Source organism: Aotus nancymaae, unplaced genomic scaffold (genome assembly GCF_030222135.1).
Source record: "Aotus nancymaae isolate 86718 unplaced genomic scaffold, 86718_ANA_hifiasm-v0.15.2.pri h1tg000108l, whole genome shotgun sequence".
Classification (NCBI taxonomy): Eukaryota; Metazoa; Chordata; class Mammalia; order Primates; family Aotidae; genus Aotus; species Aotus nancymaae.
The window spans coordinates 27468606-27491533 of NW_026988523.1; the positions used below are offsets into that span (position 1 = coordinate 27468606).

The following is a 22928-nucleotide window of genomic DNA, read 5'->3' on the forward strand; positions in this document are numbered from 1 at the left end:
AGTGCATTTTCTGCAAGTATCCCCTATGCTTCATTTGGGACCTATGACTTCATCACTGTTTGATATCTGGTTTTTTGTTTTGTTGAGTTCAGTTTTGTTTGTGAGGCAGAGTCTCTGTGTCACCAGGCTACAGTGCAGTGGTGTGATGTCACATCACTGCAGCATCTACCTACAGCATTGAAGCAATTCTCCTGCCTCAGCCTCCCGAGTAGCTGGGACTACAGGCTCTCGCCACCACCACACCCAGCTTTTTTGTAGTTTTTAGTAGAGACAGGGTTTCACCATGTTGGCCAGGATGGTCTCAATCTCTTGACCTCATGATCTGCCAGCCTCGGCCTCCCAACGTGTTGGGATTACATGCGTGAGCCACCGCACCCAGCCTGCCATCTGGTTTTCTAATGTGACCAAGTGAATACAAGACCTGTGCCAACAGGACCCAGCATGATGTGATCCTCATGGTGTTTCTTTTTCTCTTATTGCAGGAGGAGCCTGCGGCCCAGTATCACCAGCGTACGTATTCTTTTTCTTTTAAACAGTTACTGAGACGTAGTTGATGTGCAAACCAATTCACCCATTTAAAGTAGGTGATTCAGTGTTTTTACTCTATTTACGGGGTTGTGCAACCATTGTTACAATGCAATTTTAGAAACTCTTGATTGCCCCTCAGAAAACGCCATTAGTAGTGACTCCTCTGTTTTCCCCAATCCCCACACCCCTGGTTCTAGGCAGCCCTAATCTACTTCTGTTTCTATAGTACACTGCCTTTCTGTATTAACCGGTTCTTCAAATGACGATTTCACATTGATGAGGTTGCCCTAGCTAGGAAGCCTAGACTCTTTCATTTCATTCTGCCCCTCTCCATTGCCTTCCTTGAGCACCAAGGAGAATGGTCCAGCAGCAGCTCAGTCCATGCTTGTCAACCGCCCAGCTCCACACACTGCAGCCCCCGTCCACATTCCCCAAAGCTCCTTGTGAGATTCCTCAGCAGCACCAACGCACTGACTGTCACTCTGTGTTCTCTTAGGTCCTGTTGAGGTCGTACAGGACCTCATAATAGAAGATTTGGAAGAGGACGAGAAGCCCTCTGACCTGGTGAGATGCATTTCTGTCTTTAGGAGACATGTTTTTTTCTGGGTCTTCTAGAATATCAAGTGAATATCATTTTTGACTGCCATTGTGAATCAGACCTCGGTTGTCATGGACTCTAGCGACCAGTCACTGGAGTTTATGACCAACTGAGGCCTGATTGACGATGTCAGTCAAAAGATGGCATGAGTTACAATCTGGTTGTGTGTGTATTTCTCAGTAGCAACATTTTCTTCATGAAAACTAATTTTGTATTTCCCAGCCAGCATAGACACTTGCTAAATATTCCAAACCCAGTGCATTTTCTGCAAGTATCCCCTATGCTTCATTTGGGGCTATGACTTCCTCACTGTTTGATATCTGGTTTTTTGTTTTGTTGAGTTCAGTTTTGTTTGTGAGGTAGAGTCTCTGTGTCACCAGGCTACAGTGCAGTGGTGTGATCTCACATCACTGCAGTGTCTTCCTACAGCATTGAACAATTCTCCTGCCTCAGTCTCCCGAGTAGCTGGGACTACAGGCTCTCGCCACCACCACACCCAGCTTTCTTGTAGTTTTTAGTAGAGACGAGGTTTCACCATGTTGCCCAGAATCGTCTCAATCTCTTGACCTCTTGATCTGGCAGCCTCGGCCTCCCACCGTGCTGGTATTACATGCGTGAGCCACCGCACCCAGCCTGCCATCTGGTTTTCTAATGTGACCAAGTGAATACAAGACCTGTGCCAACAGGACCCAGCATGATGTGATCCTCATGGTGTTTCTTTTTCTCTTATTGCAGGAGGAGCCTGCGGCCCAGTATCACCAGCGTACGTATTCTTTTTCTTTTAAACAGTTACTGAGACGTAGTTGATGTGCAAACCAATTCACCCATTTAAAGTAGGTGATTCAGTGTTTTTACTCTATTTACGGGGTTGTGCAACCATTGTTACAATGCAATTTTAGAAACTCTTGATTGCCCCTCAGAAAACGCCATTAGTAGTGACTCCTCTGTTTTCCCCAATCCCCACACCCCTGGTTCTAGGCAGCCCTAATCTACTTCTGTTTGTTTCTATAGTACACTGCCTTTCTGTATTAACCGGTTCTTCAAATGACGATTTCACATTGATGAGGTTGCCCTAGCTAGGAAGCTGAGGCTCTTTCATTTCATTCTGCCCCTCTCCATTGCCTTCCCTGAGCACCAAGGAGAATGGTCCAGCAGCAGCTCAGTCCATGCTTGTCAACCGCCCAGCTCCACACACTGCAGCCCCCGTCCACATTCCCCAAAGCTCCTTGTGAGATTCCTCAGCAGCACCAACGCACTGACTGTCACTCTGTGTTCTCTTAGGTCCTGTTGAGGTCGTACAGGACCTCATAATAGAAGATTTGGAAGAGGACGAGAAGCCCTCTGACCTGGTGAGATGCATTTCTGTCTTTAGGAGACATGTTTTTTTCTGGGTCTTCTAGAATATCAAGTGAATATCATTTTTGACTGCCATTGTGAATCAGACCTCGGTTGTCATGGACTCTAGCGACCAGTCACTGGAGTTTATGACCAACTGAGGCCTGATTGACGATGTCAGTCAAAAGATGGCATGAGTTACAATCTGGTTGTGTGTGTATTTCTCAGTAGCAACATTTTCTTCATGAAAACTAATTTTGTATTTCCCAGCCAGCATAGACACTTGCTAAATATTCCAAACCCAGTGCATTTTCTGCAAGTATCCCCTATGCTTCATTTGGGGCTATGACTTCCTCACTGTTTGATATCTGGTTTTTTGTTTTGTTGAGTTCAGTTTTGTTTGTGAGGCAGAGTCTCTGTGTCACCAGGCTACAGTGCAGTGGTGTGATCTCACATCACTGCAGTGTCTTCCTACAGCATTGAACAATTCTCCTGCCTCAGTCTCCCGAGTAGCTGGGACTACAGGCTCTCGCCACCACCACACCCAGCTTTCTTGTAGTTTTTAGTAGAGACGAGGTTTCACCATGTTGCCCAGAATCGTCTCAATCTCTTGACCTCTTGATCTGGCAGCCTCGGCCTCCCACCGTGCTGGTATTACATGCGTGAGCCACCGCACCCAGCCTGCCATCTGGTTTTCTAATGTGACCAAGTGAATACAAGACCTGTGCCAACAGGACCCAGCATGATGTGATCCTCATGGTGTTTCTTTTTCTCTTATTGCAGGAGGAGCCTGCAGCCCAGTATCACCAGCGTACGTATTCTTTTTCTTTTAAACAGTTACTGAGACGTAGTTGATGTGCAAACCAATTCACCCATTTAAAGTAGGTGATTCAGTGTTTTTACTCTATTTACGGGGTTGTGCAACCATTGTTACAATGCAATTTTAGAAACTCTTGATTGCCCCTCAGAAAACGCCATTAGTAGTGACTCCTCTGTTTTCCCCAATCCCCACACCCCTGGTTCTAGGCAGCCCTAATCTACTTCTGTTTGTTTCTATAGTACACTGCCTTTCTGTATTAACCGGTTCTTCAGATGACGATTTCACATTGATGAGGTTGCCCTAGCTAGGAAGCTGAGGCTCTTTCATTTCATTCTGCCCCTCTCCATTGCCTTCCCTGAGCACCAAGGAGAATGGTCCAGCAGCAGCTCAGTCCATGCTTGTCAACCGCCCAGCTCCACACACTGCAGCCCCCGTCCACATTCCCCAAAGCTCCTTGTGAGATTCCTCAGCAGCACCAACGCACTGACTGTCACTCTGTGTTCTCTTAGGTCCTGTTGAGGTCGTACAGGACCTCATAATAGAAGATTTGGAAGAGGACGAGAAGCCCTCTGACCTGGTGAGATGCATTTCTGTCTTTAGGAGACATGTTTTTTTCTGGGTCTTCTAGAATATCAAGTGAATATCATTTTTGACTGCCATTGTGAATCAGACCTCGGTTGTCATGGACTCTAGCGACCAGTCACTGGAGTTTATGACCAACTGAGGCCTGATTGACGATGTCAGTCAAAAGATGGCATGAGTTACAATCTGGTTGTGTGTGTATTTCTCAGTAGCAACATTTTCTTCATGAAAACTAATTTTGTATTTCCCAGCCAGCATAGACACTTGCTAAATATTCCAAACCCAGTGCATTTTCTGCAAGTATCCCCTATGCTTCATTTGGGGCTGTGACTTCCTCACTGTTTGATATCTGGTTTTTTGTTTTGTTGAGTTCAGTTTTGTTTGTGAGGCAGAGTCTCTGTGTCACCAGACTACAGTGCAGTGGTGTGATGTCACATCACTGCAGCATCTACCTACAGCATTGAAGCAATTCTCCTGCCTCAGCCTCCCGAGCAGCTGGGACTACAGGCTCTGGGCACCACTGCACCCAGCTTTTTTGTAGTTTTTAGTAGAGACGAGGTTTCACCATGTTGGCCAGGATGGTCTCAATCTCTTGACCTCATGATCTGTCTGCCTTGGCCTCCTAACGTGCTGGGATTACACGCGTGAGCCACCGCGCCCAGCCTGCCATCTGGTTTTCTAATGTGACCAAGTGAATACAAGACCTGTGCCAACAGGACCCAGCATGATGTGATCCTCATGGTGTTTCTTTTTCTCTTATTGCAGGAGGAGCCTGCGGCCCAGTATCACCAGCGTACGTATTCTTTTTCTTTTAAACAGTTACTGAGACGTAGTTGATGTGCAAACCAATTCACCCATTTAAAGTAGGTGATTCAGTGTTTTTACTCTATTTACGGGGTTGTGCAACCATTGTTACAATGCAATTTTTGAAACTCTTGATTGCCCCTCAGAAAACGCCATTAGTAGTGACTCCTCTGTTTTCCCCAATCCCCACACCCCTGGTTCTAGGCAGCCCTAATCTACTTCTGTTTGTTTCTATAGTACACTGCCTTTCTGTATTAACCGGTTCTTCAAATGACGATTTCACATTGATGAGGTTGCCCTAGCTAGGAAGCCGAGGCTCTTTCATTTCATTCTGCCCCTCTCCATTGCCTTCCCTGAGCACCAAGGAGAATGGTCCAGCAGCAGCTCAGTCCATGCTTGTCAACCGCCCAGCTCCACACACTGCAGCCCCCGTCCACATTCCCCAAAGCTCCTTGTGAGATTCCTCAGCAGCACCAACGCACTGACTGTCACTCTGTGTTCTCTTAGGTCCTGTTGAGGTCGTACAGGACCTCATAATAGAAGATTTGGAAGAGGACGAGAAGCCCTCTGACCTGGTGAGATGCATTTCTGTCTTTAGGAGACATTTTTTTTCTGGGTCTTCTAGAATATCAAGTGAATATCATTTTTGACTGCCATTGTGAATCAGACCTTGGTTGTCATGGACTCTAGCGACCAGTCGCTGGCGTTTATGACCAACTGAGACCTGATTGATGATGTCAGTCAAAAGGTGGCATAAGTTATAAACTGGTTGTGAGCGTATTTCTCAGTAGCACCCTTTCCTTCTTGCAAAGTTATTTTGTATTTTCCAGCTGACATGGACACTTGCTAAATATTCCAAAACACCCCACTGGCTTTTCCACATTCATCTTCTATGCTTTATTTGGGGACCAGTCACCTGTGGTTTTCTAATGTCATCAAGTGAAATGACCTGCACCAACAGCACCCAGCAAGATCTGATGCTTATGATATTTTGTGTTTTTTTCTGTTGTTGCAGAGCAGCGTGATAGCCCCAAATGACTACTGTAAGTATTCTTTTTCTTTTAAACTGCTTTATTGACACACAGTTGACGTGCAGAACAATTCACTTACTTAAAATGGGTGATGTAGTGTTTTTACTATATTTACAGGGTTGTGCAGGCATTGTCACAATCTAAGTTTAGAATCTTTTCATTTCCCCTCAGAGAAACCCCATAGCCGTTAGTAGTTACTTCTCTTTTTTCCCAAGCCCCACACCCCTGGCCCTAGGCAACCACTAATCTACTTTCTGTTTCTCTAGATTTGCCTACTCTGGCAATTTCTTTTTTAATTTAAATTTGATTTTAGTATCTGCGTTACATGTGCAGGATGTGCAGGTTTGTTACATAGGTAAAAGTGTGGCATGGTTTGCTGCACTTGTCAACCCATCACCTGTGTATTAAGCCCCGCATACGTTAGCTCTTTATTCTGATGCTCTCCCTCCCACCTCTCCCCCAGCAGGCCCCAGTGTGTGTGGTTCCCATCTCTAACATTGTACATATTCTAATACCACTTTCTTCCTAATGAGAAATCTAAGTGATGAGTTGGGGGATTTTCTTGCTTGCTTTTGTCTGGAGAACCTCCCTGGCTTCAGGTTCCTAATAGGTGTGAGGATCTGGGGCGTGCTGTGAGAAACAGATGTCTCCATGAAGAACTCGGCTCTGAGACAGGAGAATCTCCATCATGTCCTATTGATGCTACCGTTGAAATAGGTTTTTGTTTCCTTCTGAAAACCGTCTCACACAGAGAGCCAAGGCAGCTGCTTTAAGTCATGATGAATATCAAGTGGACCACATGGTGGTTTGAGGGATTTTTTTGGAGCATGCATTCTGTGGAAATGCGTTGCTTTTCGGTAAAATTTGATTGTCCTGTATGTTTCAGTATTTTTCCAATGGAACAAAGAATGATCCCAGCACTTTGGGAGGCCGAGGCGGGTGGATCACGAGGTCAAGAGATCGAGACCATCCTGGTCAACATGGTGAAACCCCGTCTCTACTAATACAAAAAATTAGCTGGGCACGGTGGCGCGTGCCTGTAATCCCAGCTACTCAGGAGGCTGAGGCAGGAGAATTGCCTGAACCCAGGAGGCGGAGATTGCGGTGAGCCGAGATCGCGCCATTGCGCTCCAGCCTGGGTATCAAGAGCGAAACTCCGTCTCAAAAAAAAAAAAAAAGAATGAAACTGACTGGGCAGTGTCACTTGTTCACCCCAGAAGTGATTTTCTCATGACCAGATTGTCCTAGACATTTTTAATCTCTAGACGAAGCTTCCCAGTGGTTCTGCAGGGGCGCTGCTGTTTGTGAGTCAAGGAAAATGTCAGTGTTATCAACATTGAGGTTCTCAGAATTCATGGACACCTGCTCAGTGGGCTCCATGGGAGAGAGCAAGAGAGAGCCTCGTGCTAGACCTGAAGGGGAACATGATTTAGAGGATCAGAGGGAAACAAAATGAGAACATTTGGGACATTGTTAAAAGAGACTGTCAAGGTTGCAATGTTAGGGGCATCAGTTCAGCATCATCACCAGGGCCCAGGCAGGATATGAGACCACTTCTGGGGAGGAGTGAGTAGGACTTGGCCTTCCTCTCTATCGAAAGCTTGATGTGAACATCACCCTAAATGCCTTGAGAAAGGAGCTTCCTTCCTGACCCATGTCTTCTCCATCTCTTTGTGTGATGATGGCAATGACATCAGCAGAAATTGCGGAGAGGAGCAGAACAGGAGTCAGGTCCCCATTTTTCTGACACAGAGCAGACAGGACATGAGTCAGTAGAAATGGACCTCAGGGTCAGGCCAGACACAGAGAAGTTCCAGGCCTATCTTCCTGGGGCTGAGACAGACAAGTTTTTATTTTTCACTTCTTCTGGAAGTCTCCTGAGGAATGATTCTTCAGTAGATCCTGTTGGCCAAGGGTCTTCTGGCCCAGAAATGCTTTTCAACTGGACAGAGTCCCCCAGCTCTTGGCCTGGGCAGCTGCAGTACTGCGAAGTAGCAGGGCAGGTTGGGAGGGACATGAGTTCCAGTGCAGGGTGATCTCAGCAAAGGAATAGGGACTGATCCCAGAGTCCAGGTCATACTTGCAACTCTTCTGTGCAATCCATAACATCTCAGTTTCCACTTACTTTGGAGATGGTTTAAAATTTTCTGTCTCAAAGTCTGAGTCTTCCCACAGGTGAGTAGAGGAACCCGGGCTATGGGTATTTACTAGCAGGGCAGTGACTGTGTCTTCCTCATTTGTCCTTTCCCCAGAGCTCAGTCCTGGGATGGACACGTTAGACTCCATGGATGTTTTAATGAACACAACCCTGGGATGAGCTCTAGTGCAGGTGTGGAAAGGTTTTCTTCTCAGCCTGTCCAGCCTGTTGAGCCACACACTCATCCTGGAGCCTGCCCAGCTTCTGAGTCAGGGTCCCTGGAGATGCGGGTGATCTTCTGAGGACAGTGAGACGCCCCCACCCCTCTGCTCCTGCTGCTCTGATCTAGTCTAGACAGGGTGTGCAGGGCCATGCTCTTCCACTGGGTGCAAGCGTGTCCCTGCTGGAATCCCTCTGGACCTGGATATTGTCCTCACTGTCATATCCCAGCCCCACACAGTGACGGGCCCTTGTGCAGATGCCCAGGAAGTGACCGTAAATCATTTGCAGCAAATGATTCTGCAAAAAACACCAGGAGAGGGGAGTCAGGTCTTCCTCATGTCTGGATCTCTGGAGCTGTCCCATCTAGTGTGCTTCTCAGTCATATACATGCCTCTTTATAGTTAAATAAACAAATACATACAATGAAATTTCAAATCCTCATCACAACAGCCACCATGCAATGGCCCAGCAGCCATACAGCAGAGAGCATTTCCATCCCCACAGAATGCTGTCTTGCATGTCTGCTGTGAGCCTGGCCCAGAGTCTGATTGTTGGACTCATCTCACTGAAAGCGTGCACATCAAAGTTGGGATCTCAGGGTTGTGGGATTGGAGGTGAGACCTATAATGGGTCAGTGGAAGGAAAAATGGAAAGGTGATTCCTTCAGCTCCTCTTTCTCACTTGAAGGCTGGAAAGTGTGAGCAATGCCTTGTTGAAGACCTCTGGCTCCACAGAGCCTAGAGAGAGTCTGAGAACACTGAGGAAAGCTCAGGGTGATCTCGTGTAATCCAGTGTGACCTCACCTGGAGTAGGAGGGTGGGTGAGTCACTCTCTGAAATAACTTTTTGCTGAGATTGGTGTCTCTAAAGATTGGCCAGTGGACACCATCCATGAGGGAAGCTGCAATAGGACAATTTCTGCAGGTAGAAAATGATACCCTAGGCCGGGCGCAGTGGCTCACATCTGTAATCCCAGCACTTTGGGAGTCTGAGGTGGGCAGATCACGAGGTCAAGAGATCAAGACCATCCTGGCCAACATCGTGAAACTCCGTCTCTACTAAAAATACAAAAATTAGCTGGGCGTGGTGGCATGCACCTGTAGTCCCAGCTACTCGGGAGACTGAGGCAGGAGAATTGCTTGAAACCAGGAGGTGGATGTTGCAGTGAGCGGAGATCCCACCGCTGCACTCCAGCCTGGTGCCTGGTGACAGAGCAAGACTCTGTCTCAAACAAACAAACCAAAAAAATGAAAATGATAACCCTAGGAGTATTTCTGGGAGCAGTTGGGTTACACCTGTTGCTTTGGAACCTAGGAAGGGGGCCATGAAGCCAGAACCAAAAAAAAAAAATTGCTGTAGAGGTCTGACTTGTTCCTGTTGTATTTTAATAAGATAGAGATGAGAGGGTGTGTGTCCAAGGGCTTTGTGGGCTGCATTTGTAACCATCGTTTCTTGCTGTGGTATTTAATGATTACTTTTCCCAGGAGACCAGTTTTTCCTGCCTGTGTCACAGCAAACATCTAAGCCTTGCTTTTTGATTGTTTAATATGTTTTGGGAATTGGGAATGCGAGAGTATTATTAGGTCTTGGCATTGTCTAAGATGAAAGATATCTGGTGAGACTCCCTCACGGTACTATTTGAACATAGTTGTTTCTCTGAGATGGTCTCAGAATCTTCAGTTCCACATTCCATATGCCACACCCAGCAAAGCTCCCTGAGTTACTCAGTCTTAGGCCACCAGGGCACTGACTTTTATTCTGTCTCCCTCCAGCTCCTCCTGAGGATGATGACGAGGTAAGAACCCCTTTTTCTGTCCTCTAAAGAATGCCCTGTCAGGTGGGGATCAGGGAGGGAGAGCATCAGGATAAATAGCTCATGGATGCGGGGCTTAAACCTAGGGGATGGGTTGATACATGCAGCAAAGCACCATAGCACATGTTTACCTATGTAATAAAGCTGCACAGTCCTGCACATGCATCCTGGAACTTAAACTTCAAAGGAAAGCAAAATTAAAAAAGAATTATTTCTTTCCTTCTGTTAACTGTGATAATCTGAGAAGGCACATTATGTACGACATGTCCAATTCTCTTTGTGGTGGTGGAATTCAATAGGAGTGTCTTCCCATCGGATACGTGATATATTAGAATCTTTTTAAATGACAGCATCCATTAACAACTGTAATGCAGAGAAATTTTCCTCAACACCAGCTTTCCTCTTTGGTTTAGGCATTGTGTATTTGCCAATGTAAATCAACTTCATAGGTAAATTCTGTGGGAAAAGGTCTTGTCTTTTCCACAGGTGTCCTCTATACTAGGATGTTTGATTCTTGGCCTTTGACTCAACCATTGTCTTACAACTAGTTTCCTGAGATCATCAAGAGACGAACAGATCTGTGGGGTGGGGGGAGTGCAGAAGAATTAATCTGATCCTCATAGTGTCTTCTTTTGTCTTAATTGCAGAGTTCATCAGTCCCTGGTTATGGTATGTACCCTTAAGTAGCTCACTTGCTGAGGAACAAACTTGCTGGTTTTAATATATAGAAACCTGACTCTGGGTTCCGGTTAAAGAATATTGGGGGTCTAGTGAGAGCAAATAATTTTGCAAGTGTATAACTATGATCAGAGGGACTGTATGAATGTATGTGAACCCAGAGGACCAGCCAGGGGCTGTTGTGTGAGCCGACGTGGCTTCAGCTGGAGTAGAAGTGAAGTGAGTGCACCTCTCTCTGACTTACTCTGATGTTGGTGGTTCTAAAGAGTGGATTCTACAAAATCTCAACAGTGAAGAAGATGCCTTTCAAGGTAGGCAACAAGATTACAGGTGGAATCTAATAAAGCAGGTTCCCAGGAGCCTTCAGCTTCTGCCTGCTGCTTGGGAGGCTGAGCGAGCATGTAGAAAGAGAAGAAAAAGAAAACATGGACAAAGTTTGTTCTTGTCAGAGTTTAATGTCATAGTGGTGAGAAGTGTGAGTACCCTGTCTGTGATCACCTCTTCTTGCTTTATTATTTAAAGATGGTCTTTCTGAGGATACCTCTTTTCTGCCTCTACCACTGCAAAATGTTAAAGCCTTTAGTTTGGGACACAGTTCTGTCATAGCAGTTACGTAATTCTGGAGACAACAAGTCTTCCACAGTGTGCCCAGATGCTTGAGAGAAACTGATCCTCACTTTCTGAACTGTTAGGTTTCATGGCAGCACATTCATTTGTCTGTCCTTGCTGTTTACTCCTGATATCAAGGGCTCTCTCTGGGCATGGGGGACAGGATGAAGATTCGCTCCGGGCTCATTGCAAAGCTCCAGTGTCTTGTAAATGGAGGAAGACGCACAGCCTTGAGCACACTGCTCAATTTCATTATTTAAATTAGAATATGGAGTTTTACCATCATTTGTTAAAGAGGCCTTCCTTTTCCCATTGTGTATTCTCAGCACCTTTGTTGAAGATCAGTTGACTGTGTATGCATGCATTGAATTTTGGGCTTCTCTATTCCATATCTCCAGTACTTAACGCGTGCCCCCATGCTAGGACCCTGCTGTCTGAATTTCTGTATCTTTTCCTCTCGTAGATTTCAATCTCATGAATGCGTATCTTCCAATGCTATTCTTTTTTAACATTATTATGATTATTTGAGACATAAGAATTCATAAAAAATTTTGGGTTATCTTTTCCATTTCTGCACAGTTGGCTGTTACCAGTTTGATAGTAGTTGATGTGCGTCTTTGGATCATTTTGTAGTAGTGTGTATTAGTCAGGTTTTGTCTTCCTGTCTGTGAATACGGGATGCCTTTTCAATTATTTGTACCTTCTCTACTTCCTTTCAGTCACATTCTGTTCCTACCAGGTTACGAGTATTTCATCTCATTGGTTAGATTTATTTCTAAGTATCTAATGATTTCAGAGGTTATTATCCATGGAATTACATTTGTAATCTTACTATTGGATTGTTTATATTGAGTGCATATTAACACAACTGCCGTTTGAGTGTTAACCTTGTACTCTGCAATTTTGATGAATTTATTAGCATGAATAGCATTCTTGTAGACTATCTCCGATTTTCCATATGCAGAATGTTAAAGAAGTTCTCAGCTTCATACTTCTCTTCTCAAGTATATTGTTGCTGTGAAGGTCTATGCATATTCACCTACTGAATGGTGTCCTTCCAATTGGTGTAGTAAGGTTGTTCAAGAAATACTTTGCCTACTTATTCCATAACTGATAGTTTTAATTCTTTGTTCATGCTATTGCATATTTATTATTTTTCCATAGAGTAAAATGCAGTATTTCTGATTGGATTCTGCATACCTAACTTCTCTCTTCGTGTTGACTGGAAGAATATAGGAACGTCTCTTGTGCTTCTGTCTTTCCACCATTAATTATCTTTTAAACTCTAGCCTTCAGAATCTGAAGTGAATCTGGAATGTGGAAATGTGAAGGAAAATGCACAAGAAAGAAACCTAATGTTGCTATTCCCATGGCTTCCCTCCTTTCATCAGCCTAAATGTATGTTTAGTTCACAGTATTTGAGAGCGTCTTGCTTCTACTCGTATCACAAGTTTTCCCAAATACATACTGATAATATCTGTGTCTAGGCCAGTTTACCTACCAAAACATAGTTTTAAACATACTTTTGTGGATTATTCAAAATTCGGTATGTACAGAGATATCAGTAATATGCTTTCACCCAACCTGTTACCCTCCTCGGAAGGAATGCACAAATCAGGTCTCCCGTGACACTATCCAGAGCACTTTTCCAAGGCTAAGCTATGGTCATCTCCATAACTTGGCGACAGCCTCAGTTTGAGCCACTTTTCATTTAAGAGAAAGAAATCATACAGGATATGATATCACATGCTTAGAACCTTCCATTATGGTAGATAATTCTCCTCCCCAAGTAAACTTGTGTTCATTCCATTTGACCAGGTATCTGTTGATCTGTCATCAGGTCACTGGCTCATTTTGTAGACAACATGCACTTAAATTGTTTCTTTTTTTCAGAAGTAGCTACTGTGTGGAATCAGGATGTCACCAAAAGCATTTTTGACACTCGTATCTCATTCTTTTGTCCCAAGGTTAGAGTTAAGTTGAAATGACTATTTTTGGACAGAGCAGTTGTGCATTATGGCATCACCCCTGACTTGGGAGCTTATCTCTTGGGTTTGCATGCAGCTCTGGAACATGTTAAGCTTTGAGATATCAAGCAAGTCAGTTCTTTTTTAATTTACCATTCTGAAAATCTACAATACACAATTTATTTTAATAAACCCATTCAATCCTCACTACAGACCTCACCTAAACAGTGATTGTTTACTATCCACACACTCCTTGGATGGAGAAACCAAAGGGCTAATGAATGTGCCCATGCTTCTAAGCCCCTAAAGGAAGGAGGCAAGATACGAACCTAGGGATATAGCTCTAAAGCTGAATTGATAATGAATTGTTGAACTGCAGTTATTACCCTGAGGAGGATGGCTCTCAACCCTACCATCACAGGTAGCCATAAGTTGGTTCCCTCACACATGCAAGTCCTAGATTTACATGAGTCTACAGAGATCCCAAACACTGTCTATGATTCCAAGATGGCTGCAGCAGTCACGTGGCTTAGAGTCATTGGTGTGAATAATACAGAGCTGCCCCACATGCCTCTGACAACAGGGTCAAATGCAAGTTCTGAATATTAGGAAGCAGTACTTAGAAATATTGAGAAACTCCTTTCAGTGCTGGGGACATTCCTCAGCAGTTGGCCCCAAACAAATAAGATGAATGAGATATTTTTGAGATAGTTGAAAACTCTTTATCACCACGAGACTGAGAAATGATCAGATCCTGCAAGCTACATTCATTAGACACAATGACAATTAAGACAGCAAAAAAGCATTGGGTTACTAGTTCACCACACTCACTGCAGCTCTGCACTGCAGAGTTAAAACACATCAGCATCCAGCCCATGTCTCCCTTCCTGAAATACACTATGCTCGATGGACTGGCGAGTACAAAGATAGGTATCCTCCATAGGCAATTACTACACATGCATGACAAAGGAAAGGTGGACCAAAGAAGAAAATATCGTGTGATTAACACTGGTTGTTTTATCGAATATAATGTCAATATTTCCAATTCTTCCATCATCGACTATAACAAAAGTTTAGTACATAACTACAATAGACTGTTTTGCCTAGAATTGAATTCATTTGTCTGTTCAACTTAGCTTTTATTCAAGGATTGATAATTCTAAAAAACCGAATTGCAGTGACAGCCATTTATGTGACAACCATTTCCCTTTATGTGAATCCATAAATAGAAAAATGTTCTGGGGACATAAATCATATAAAACAAATATTGTTATTTCTGTTTGACACAATAAATCCCTAGTGTCCTCTTCTAAAAAATAAACCCCACCGTGATTACACATTGCAAACCAAAAAGTTATCTAAAACCGGTCTCAATTTAGAAGTTTAATTTGCCAAGGTTAAGGACATGCTGGTGACACAGCTCCAGGAGGTCCTGAGTACTTATGTCCAAGGTGATGGGGCTATAGTTTGGTTTTTACATGTTTTAGGAAGACATAAGACATCAATTAATACATGCAAGATGTAAATTTCTTCCATTTAGAAAGACAGGACAACAGAAAGTGGGAGAAGGTAGGGGCTCCAGGTCATAAGGAGGATTTCAAGATTTTCTGATTGTCGATTGGTTGAAAGAGTTCAAAAACCTGAAATCAATAGAACAAAGTGTCTGGGTTCAGATAAGGGGCTGGGTAGACCCAGGTTTTTATTATGCATCTTTAAAACTGATGCTAAATCTAGCACCAGCATGATTGGGTCCTAGAGTACTGTCATAGTCTTGAATATGCTGTTTGTTTAAAAGAGCTTCAAAACATGTGAGAGGCAGAAAGACAGTCTTCCATTGAACCTTAGTGTGCATTTGAGTTTCCATTTTCGGTTGACTCTTTTGTGTTGCTGCATGATTCCTCTAGTATGAGGCGGAGACCTCCATGTCTCATCTGTTTCCTGCTGCCCTCCCTTGCCAGCCCTCTTCCACCCAGGGGGACGGCCCAGCAGCAACTCAGTCCGTGCTTGATAATCACTCACCTCCATACCCCACATCCAGCAAAGCTCCCTGAGTAACTCACAGCCACCAACCACCAGGGTGCTGAGCTTTCCTCTTGTCCTTCCAGTGTCTTCAGATGACCAGGCGAGCACGGTCGGACTCCGTTCCTGGACAGAGGATGAAAACGTGGAGGAGGAAAGCCTCTATGTAAGATTCCTTTTCTTTGTCTTCTAAAGAAATTTTGCTTTTGTGATTTCTTCTCAATTAATTTGGATATGAAAATCTGAAAATGTACATTATGTACGGCATATGCAATTCTCTTTGTGGGGGTGAAATTCAGTGGGAGTGTCTTCCCAACTAACACGCAATACACTGGGAGGTTTTCAAATGACAGCATCCGTCATCGGCTGTAATGCAGAGGCACTTTCCTCAACATGTTTTCCTCCTTGGATTAAGCATTGTATGTTTGCCCATTAAATCAACTTTAAAGGTGAATTCTGTGAATAAAGATCTTATTTTTCCATAAGCATCCTCATGGTTTTGGGGATGTTGACCTATGGCTCAGCCACTGTACCACTTCTGGTTTTCTACCCTTGCCAAGGGAATAACAGCTCTATGTGAAGGGCACCGCAGAATCTCATCCTCATAATGTTTTCTTTTGTATAATTGCAGAAAACATTCCAGGAGAGAGTGAGGAGTAAGTACCGTGAAGTAACTCACTTCATGAGGGACCAAAGTGCTGCTTGAGTGTATAGAAACCTGATTCTGGGATCCCACTGGGAAGGAGGATTGGGGGTCTCCTGAGAGAAGGTGATTTTGCCAATATAGAACTCCAGCCAGAGAGGCTGTAGGAAGGTTTATCTACCCAGAGCAAAGACCAGGGAATCATGTGTGAGGCAGCGTGGGTTCAGCTGGAAGAAGAGGAGTGGGTGAGTCACTCTTTCTAATGACTTGTCCTGATGTTTTTGTTTCTAAAGTCTGGATTCTGGAGAGCGTCTTCAGACGCAATGAAGACGACCCCCAAGGTAGGGAACTACTTTCCAGGTAGGACCTAATGGGAAAGGGTTCCCAAGAGCTTTCAGGTTATCCCTGCTGCCTGAGGGGCTGAAGAAGGAAGTATGAAATCAGAAAGAAAATGAAAATGTGTGTGAGGTTTGGTTTGTTCTTTTCAAAGTTTGTTGTCATAAAGGTAGGAACTGTCTCTCTGGGCTAGGAGGGTGCTGTGTTCATTAGAGATGATCTTTGCAGTACACCTTCTCTTTTCTGCCCAGCGAAACATCAAAACCTTTGGTTTGGATTAATCAGCATTCCTTGGGATTATGCACAAGGGATGTAGGGCTGGGCATTGAGTGTCATCTGTAATGAAAGGAAGGAATCTGTGGGAAGATCTCTCAGAGGCATTTACTTGAACTTAGAGAAAAAATTCTGCTGTGTGCCAAGGGGAAATTGATAATCACCCTCTGAACTTTTAAGACTTGTTATAGCACGTTTATGTTTCTGTCCTCTCTGTGGGTTTAAAGGGATCTCCCAGGGGTGGATGGCAGAGTGAATATTCACTCTGGGCTCACTGGTACATCTCCAGTCTCCTGGGAAGGCAGGGGAGAAGTTTGACCTTGAGCACATTTGTAGCCTCCACTTCCCACCCCTACCACAGATTCTGAGATGAGGCTTCTTTCTCTCCAGTTCTCTTAATTTTTGGGGAAACCAAGGGTTCCTTCCCACAGAAGATGGCATTACACTATTTCCTGTCTTCAAAAATTAAGCTTCTATTGTTCTCTAAGTTGATATTTATAAGTTAAGTTCTGGACCTTAATTTCACTGTGCAGGAAACTCCATATGATAAAATGTGCTGATAGCACATAATGTCCATGATATGGATGACATTTTTATCTTTGGAGGATCCTCATTTTACATAATAAGATACAAAACTAAGTGGGCACCCTCTATCCAGTCCAGGGCACTTCATTAAAGAACTGAGTTTGCTGTTGTCTGTCATTTGCTTTTCTTCATGAGACCTTTGAACCACCTAAATATTGCCAGCACCCTCTTTTGGGACCCTGACATCTGAGAGGGTGAGATGGCACAAGTGCAGACATCCCTGGTTCCTCCCTGAAATTTCCCTCCTCCTTTAATCATCTTCCTTAAGGGACCCGCTCTGGCTGCTAATGACTTGTTTAGACCTCTCCAGGTTTGGACTATATTATACATAGAGTAAGTCAATATGTGTTTCTCGGTGTCTGGCTTTTTCGCTCACATTTTGATCTGAAATTCATTCACGTTCGCAAGTGTAACTGTAGTTCTTCCATTTCCTTGTTGCATACCATTCCACTGTAGTCACGTATTACAGTTTATCCACTCTACTGTTGATTGACATACAATTTTCTTTTTTTGTTTTTAAATAATTATGGCTGTGAGAAGTAATGTTGCTTTGAGTATTTTTGTCAATGGTTTTGGAATAATACTGGCATTCATTTCTGTGAAGTAGATTGTTAGAAGGGAACATATCTTTTATTGTCCTGAATAGTGCCAAATATTTTTCAAAATGGTGATGCTAATTCATGCTCCTGTAGCAGCATATGTGAGGAGACATTTCTCCAAATCCTTGTGAACTCTTAGTTTTATCTCCCCCCAAAAATTCCATCACTGTGGTTAGTCTTTCATTTGTATAGCATCTTACTTAAAATTTTTAACCAAAAATTTTGTTTTAATCTAATGATGCAGGCCAGTAGGTTTGCGTACGCCAGTCTGACCCCAGCCATGTAAGTAATCATTGATCAAAATGTCACTATGCCACATGACTGTACTTAATAACAGCGCTTAAGTTATTAAAATGAAAAGGATAACTGATGTACATTTGAGTCTTGGATACTATGTGGTCACTTCTCTATGTTGCTTCGTTGAAGCATCACAATCACTTTGAGGCATAATTAGTTTGGTTCTATTCATTATACAGATGAGGAATGTGAGTCTCAGTTAAGTAAATTATTCACGAGACACACCCACATTTGGATCTCTCTAACACCAATGGCTAATCTGTAAACTAACATGCTGCACTGCCTGTAGTGGTGAAGTAGACTTGCCGTAAAGTGAAGTTTGCTTCCACAGCTGGGCGTGTTAGCTTAGTGGGGTTGCTGTTACCCATTGCTTTATGGGTTTGAGATTGGTGTTGCAGAAACCCAGATGGAGAAGCTCTTGGCTGAGGGAGTGAAAAATTACTGAAAGGATAGACGAGTGCATTTGAAGGATCATGCTTCCATAGAGCATGTTGTTGAGCCTCTTGGAATAAGAACAGATACAATCAAACAGAATCACCCAGTCCTCAGTTGTACCATTCAGTAAGCATCAGCACGCCATGAAGTGTGCTCACTGCTGTGTTTTGGGGACATAAAATATATCCCAGGCCTCTGTGGCCACCCATTCTGTCCTGTCCAATGAAGCTGTTCTGTTCCATTGGTCTACATCTCTATTTCTGTACCAGTACCATGCTGTTTTGATTACTGTAGCAGTTGACTAAGTTTCTGATCAGGTTTTCAGTATTCATTGAGAGAAACAGAACCTTGTGCAAACAATCCACAGCATGACGTGCCCCTCATAAAACTTTGTTTCTGCGTTGCAGGTAGTGCCGGCGTTCCCTCTGAAGTATGAGTCTGGTAAGTATTCTGGAATTATTGTCAAGAAAAAAAAAGCTGGTTTCAATGTGAAGTGCCACCCTGATTCTGGGATCATGATAGGAATAAGCATAGTGAAAGTGTTTTTTAAAAACCTGAGTTCCCCAGGGAAAAATCATGGCCAAATTTTGAGGCAGCAGCTGTGCTCCCTTTTGGGTGGTACTGAGTTGGGTGCTTGAGGATTGGTGGTGTCTTGTGTGAGGCTACATCATGTGATGTGAATGTGTGTGCTTCTGTGTAGGTGAGGCTGTGTGTTTTCTCAGGAGAGATTTCCCATTTATACAGCTCATTCGCCAGTGTCCACTTCTAAAAAATAAAATCCAGCCCCACTCTACTCTGTACAGTGATTCCTCCACCCTCACTAGAGCCATCCCTGGGTCTGGTTTATTATCCTCACTGCTCAGGTGGAGAACCTGAAGGGCCAAGTGGTGGCCCCGGCTCCCAGGTTCCCGAATGAAAAAGTGAAAACACAAACCCAGGAGTGTGGGCCAGTGCTGACACTGGCAACTATTGGCATGCTCTTCGTCATGTACAGGTTATTTCATCATCCACATATTAAGCCTAATACCAGTTATTTTCCTGATGTCCCCCCCTCCTCCCACCGTCCACCCTCCAGTAGGCCCCAAGCTCACAAATTCTAAGAGGACTAGGGGACCACACGGGCCAGTGCGACCCACTTCAGTTGTGAACTTAATTTGCTCAGCAGCTGACCGAAGCACGTAAGCATTGGTGATGTCTTTTAGTAGATTTAGTAATATTACCTTCCCAAGTCCTAAAATGCTCAAACCCGGCCAGCTGAAAATGGTGAGGAGAGGGACAGGTAGGAACTCTGTAGCACTTGGTTGGTAGCCTGGTTTCCACCCCCTCGTGGCAACTCTCTTGTGCATGCAGGTTAAAGATCCTCAGCCTCAACCCAAGCCTCCTCCATGAGGAGCCGTCTCACTATTGGCCAGCTACTGCAGCATATGGCCACCAGCCCAAGTGAAACAAAACGTTGCTTTAAAACGAGTTATGTATTCATAATGTCCACTCATTGTTTTGTAATCTCTGCTCTCTCTGTGGTTATATCTTCCTATTAATTTCTGATACTAATTTTGTAATTTCCCTCTTTTCTTGATAAATCTCATCAATGACTTGTGGACTAGACTTTTCTTGAAAACCAACTGTCGGCTTTCATCCACGGCTGGGGCTTCATCCACAGCTGAGTCATCATCCATGGCTGGGGCATCAGGGGCATCATCCAGAGCTGGGGCATCATCCACAACTGGGTGGTCATCCACGGCTGTGGCATCAGGGGCATCATCCAGGGCTGAGTCATCATCCACTGCTGGGGCATCATCCACGGCTGGGGCATCATCCACTGCTGGGTCATCATCCACGGCTGGGTCATCATCCACTGCTGGGGCATCTTCCACTGCTGGGGCATCATCGACAGCTGAGTCATCCACGGCTGTGGCATCAGGGGCATCATCCACAGCTGGGTCATCATCCACACTGAGTCATCATCCACTGCTGGGGCATCATCCACAACTGGGTCGTCATCTACGGCTTAATCATCCACGGCTGTGGCATCGGGGGCATCATCCATAGCTGGGTCACCATCCACAGCTGGGTCACCATCCACGCTGAGTCATCATCCACACCTGGGGCATCATCCACGGCTGTGGCATCAGGGGCATCATCCACGGCTGGGTCATCATCCACGCTGGGTCATCATCCACTGCTGGCCATCCACAGCTGGGGCATCATCCACGCCTGGGGCATCATCCACAACTGGGTCGTCATCTACGGCTGAATCATCCACGGCTGTGGCATCAGGGGCATCATCCATAGCTGGGTCATCATCCATGCTGAGTCATCATCCACAGCTGGGGCATCATCCACAGCTGGGGCATCATCCACAACTGGGTCGTCATCCACGGCTGAGTCATCATCCACGGCTGAGTCATCATCCATGGCTGGGGCATCTTCCACTGCTGGGACATCATTCACAACTGGGTCGTCATCCACGGCTGAGTCGTCATCCACGGCTGTGGCATCAGGGGTATCATCCACGGCTGGGTCTGCATCCACGCTGGGTCATCATCCACTGCTGGGGCATCATCCACGCCTGGGGCATCATCCACAACTGGGTCGTCATCTACGGCTGAATCATCCACGGCTGTGGTATCAGGGGCATCATCCATAGCTGGGTCACCATCCACAGCTGGGTCACCATCCACGCTGAGTCATCATCCACACCTGGGGCATCATCCATGGCTGTGGCATCAGGGGCATCATCCACGGCTGGGTCATCATCCACGCTGGGTCATCATCCACTGCTGGCCATCATCCACAGCTGGGGCATCATCCACGCCTGGGGCATCATCCACAACTGGGTCGTCATCTACGGCTGAATCATCCACGGCTGTGGCATCAGGGGCATCATCCATAGCTGGGTCACCTCCCACAGCTGGGTCACCATCCACGCTGAGTCACCATCCACGCTGAGTCACCATCCACGGCTGGGGCATCATCCATGGCGGGGTGCATCATCCTCAGCTGGGGCATCATCCATGGCGGGGTGCATCATCCACAGCTGGGGAATCATCCACGGCTGTGGCTTCATCCACTGCTGGGGCATCATCCACGGTTGGGTGCATCTTCCACGGCTGGGGCATCGTCCACGGCTGGGGCATCGTCCACGGCTGAGTGCATCTTCCACGGCTGGGTGCATCATCCACGGCTGGGGCATCTTCCACGACTGGGTGCATCTTCCACAGCTGTGACATCATCCACGGCCGGGGCATCATCCACGGCCGGGGCATCATCCACGGCCGGAGCATCATCCACAGCTGGGGCATCATCCACGACTGGGGCATCATCTATGGCTGTTTTGCCAGATTAATCAGATCTAGATTATTAACAATTTGAGTTCCACTTGTACAGTTTTTGTTTGTTTCATAAGTTATATGTTAATAATTGAAATAACCAGAATTTTCCCGTTTTAATTATTTCTATTTCTATATAGAAAGAGTTGTTTTAAGAAAACACATGCCTCTGCCTGTGTTTGTGAACAAGAGTGTTGGGTCTAAAGCCTTTCTCTGGTAGCTCTGTAGGAAGATTGCCCACTTCACCCTTGCTTTCTGCGGGTTCCAGAGGCTTCCATTTAAAGGAGCATCTCTCCCCACTCTCCCTCACCTGACACCAGCTCTCCTGTACCCACTGGCTTTCTAAACGCTTTCTTCCACCTTCACCTCATTGAATTCAAGACTCTGGAAGATAGTCAAAAATTATAAAAAGGTGAGTGGGGGTGATCTGGAAATCCCTGCTATACTATTTTTAAAGGAATCTACTGGAAACTATGTTTTAAATAAAGCCATCCCTTAGCACTAGGATATCAAGCCATTCATTTTGACAGAACTTTGAGATACAATTCAAATGTTTTTTATATGAATATATATGTATGTGTATATATACAACTATATACATACGTATGTATATATAACAGTTGTATATATATGTGCCTACACATGTATACAGTTATGTATATAGTTGTGTGTATATATATATGCACACATGCACATATATATATAGTTGCTTTAGGACACAAAATTACTAATCTTGAGGAAAAAGCATTTGTCTACATAAATACTGAAACTATCTGGCATAGCAAAAGTCCCCTTTAAGAAAATGACTTACAAAGCTCAGAGTGACAGAAAATGCTCACAGCGTGTGTATGTGAAGAATGTGTCATGTTGGCTCCAGCTGTCAACATTGCCAGTGTTGCTGCTGTCCTCAGTGCAGACAGCTGTGGCATTTGTTCAGAACCTTCAGATGCTGAGGGTGGCTGAGCTGGCCCTGCCTGGGCCACAGACCCTAAACTGGACAGAGGGGAGAGACTGGGGGTCAGAATCAGCATAGTGAGGAGGCCGGGTGTGTGGAGTACAGCCGACTGTGGATCCCCTGTCCCCAGTTGAGGTGCCCCCTCCTCTGTACAGTGAGGAGGGTAAAGACAGGAGCCCTGGGTATGGTTTAGATGCCACTCCTCTTCCTGAGACACTGCTGTGGAGCCTCAGCTTTCCGAAGCCATCTTACATCTCCCAAAACCTTCAGGGGAGCAGAGCCACTGCATTTAAATAAGAGCTGCGACCTGCCTGTTCCTGTGCCCCTCTGCCCT

General features: G+C 45.0%; 1 protein-coding gene and 1 long non-coding RNA gene across 3 annotated transcripts in view; both read left to right on the forward strand.

Annotated features, from left to right (window-relative positions):
* Positions 1 to 5317, forward strand: part of LOC135272231 (uncharacterized protein C22orf42-like) — a 30668-nt gene extending 25351 nt beyond the window's left edge. Inside the window, exons 8-15 of the mRNA XM_064370452.1 lie at positions 483 to 510; positions 1025 to 1092; positions 1862 to 1889; positions 2408 to 2475; positions 3245 to 3272; positions 3791 to 3858; positions 4629 to 4656; positions 5175 to 5317. Of these exons, the coding sequence (XP_064226522.1) occupies positions 483 to 510; positions 1025 to 1092; positions 1862 to 1889; positions 2408 to 2475; positions 3245 to 3272; positions 3791 to 3858; positions 4629 to 4656; positions 5175 to 5317 (459 nt within the window). The remainder of the gene's footprint in view (positions 1 to 482; positions 511 to 1024; positions 1093 to 1861; positions 1890 to 2407; positions 2476 to 3244; positions 3273 to 3790; positions 3859 to 4628; positions 4657 to 5174) is intronic.
* A 34-nt stretch (positions 5318 to 5351) lies between these two features.
* On the forward strand, positions 5352 to 22146 carry LOC135272163 (uncharacterized). 2 transcript variants are annotated; one of them, XR_010340253.1, is made up of 9 exons: positions 5352 to 5710; positions 9829 to 9851; positions 10517 to 10538; positions 15229 to 15308; positions 15774 to 15798; positions 16079 to 16126; positions 17823 to 17860; positions 18718 to 18751; positions 19915 to 22146. It is a non-coding gene; the product is annotated as an uncharacterized LOC135272163 (long non-coding RNA). The 2 variants fall into 2 exon arrangements; XR_010340254.1 differs by lacking the exons at positions 9829 to 9851; positions 10517 to 10538.
* The last annotated feature ends 782 nt before the right edge of the window (positions 22147 to 22928 follow it).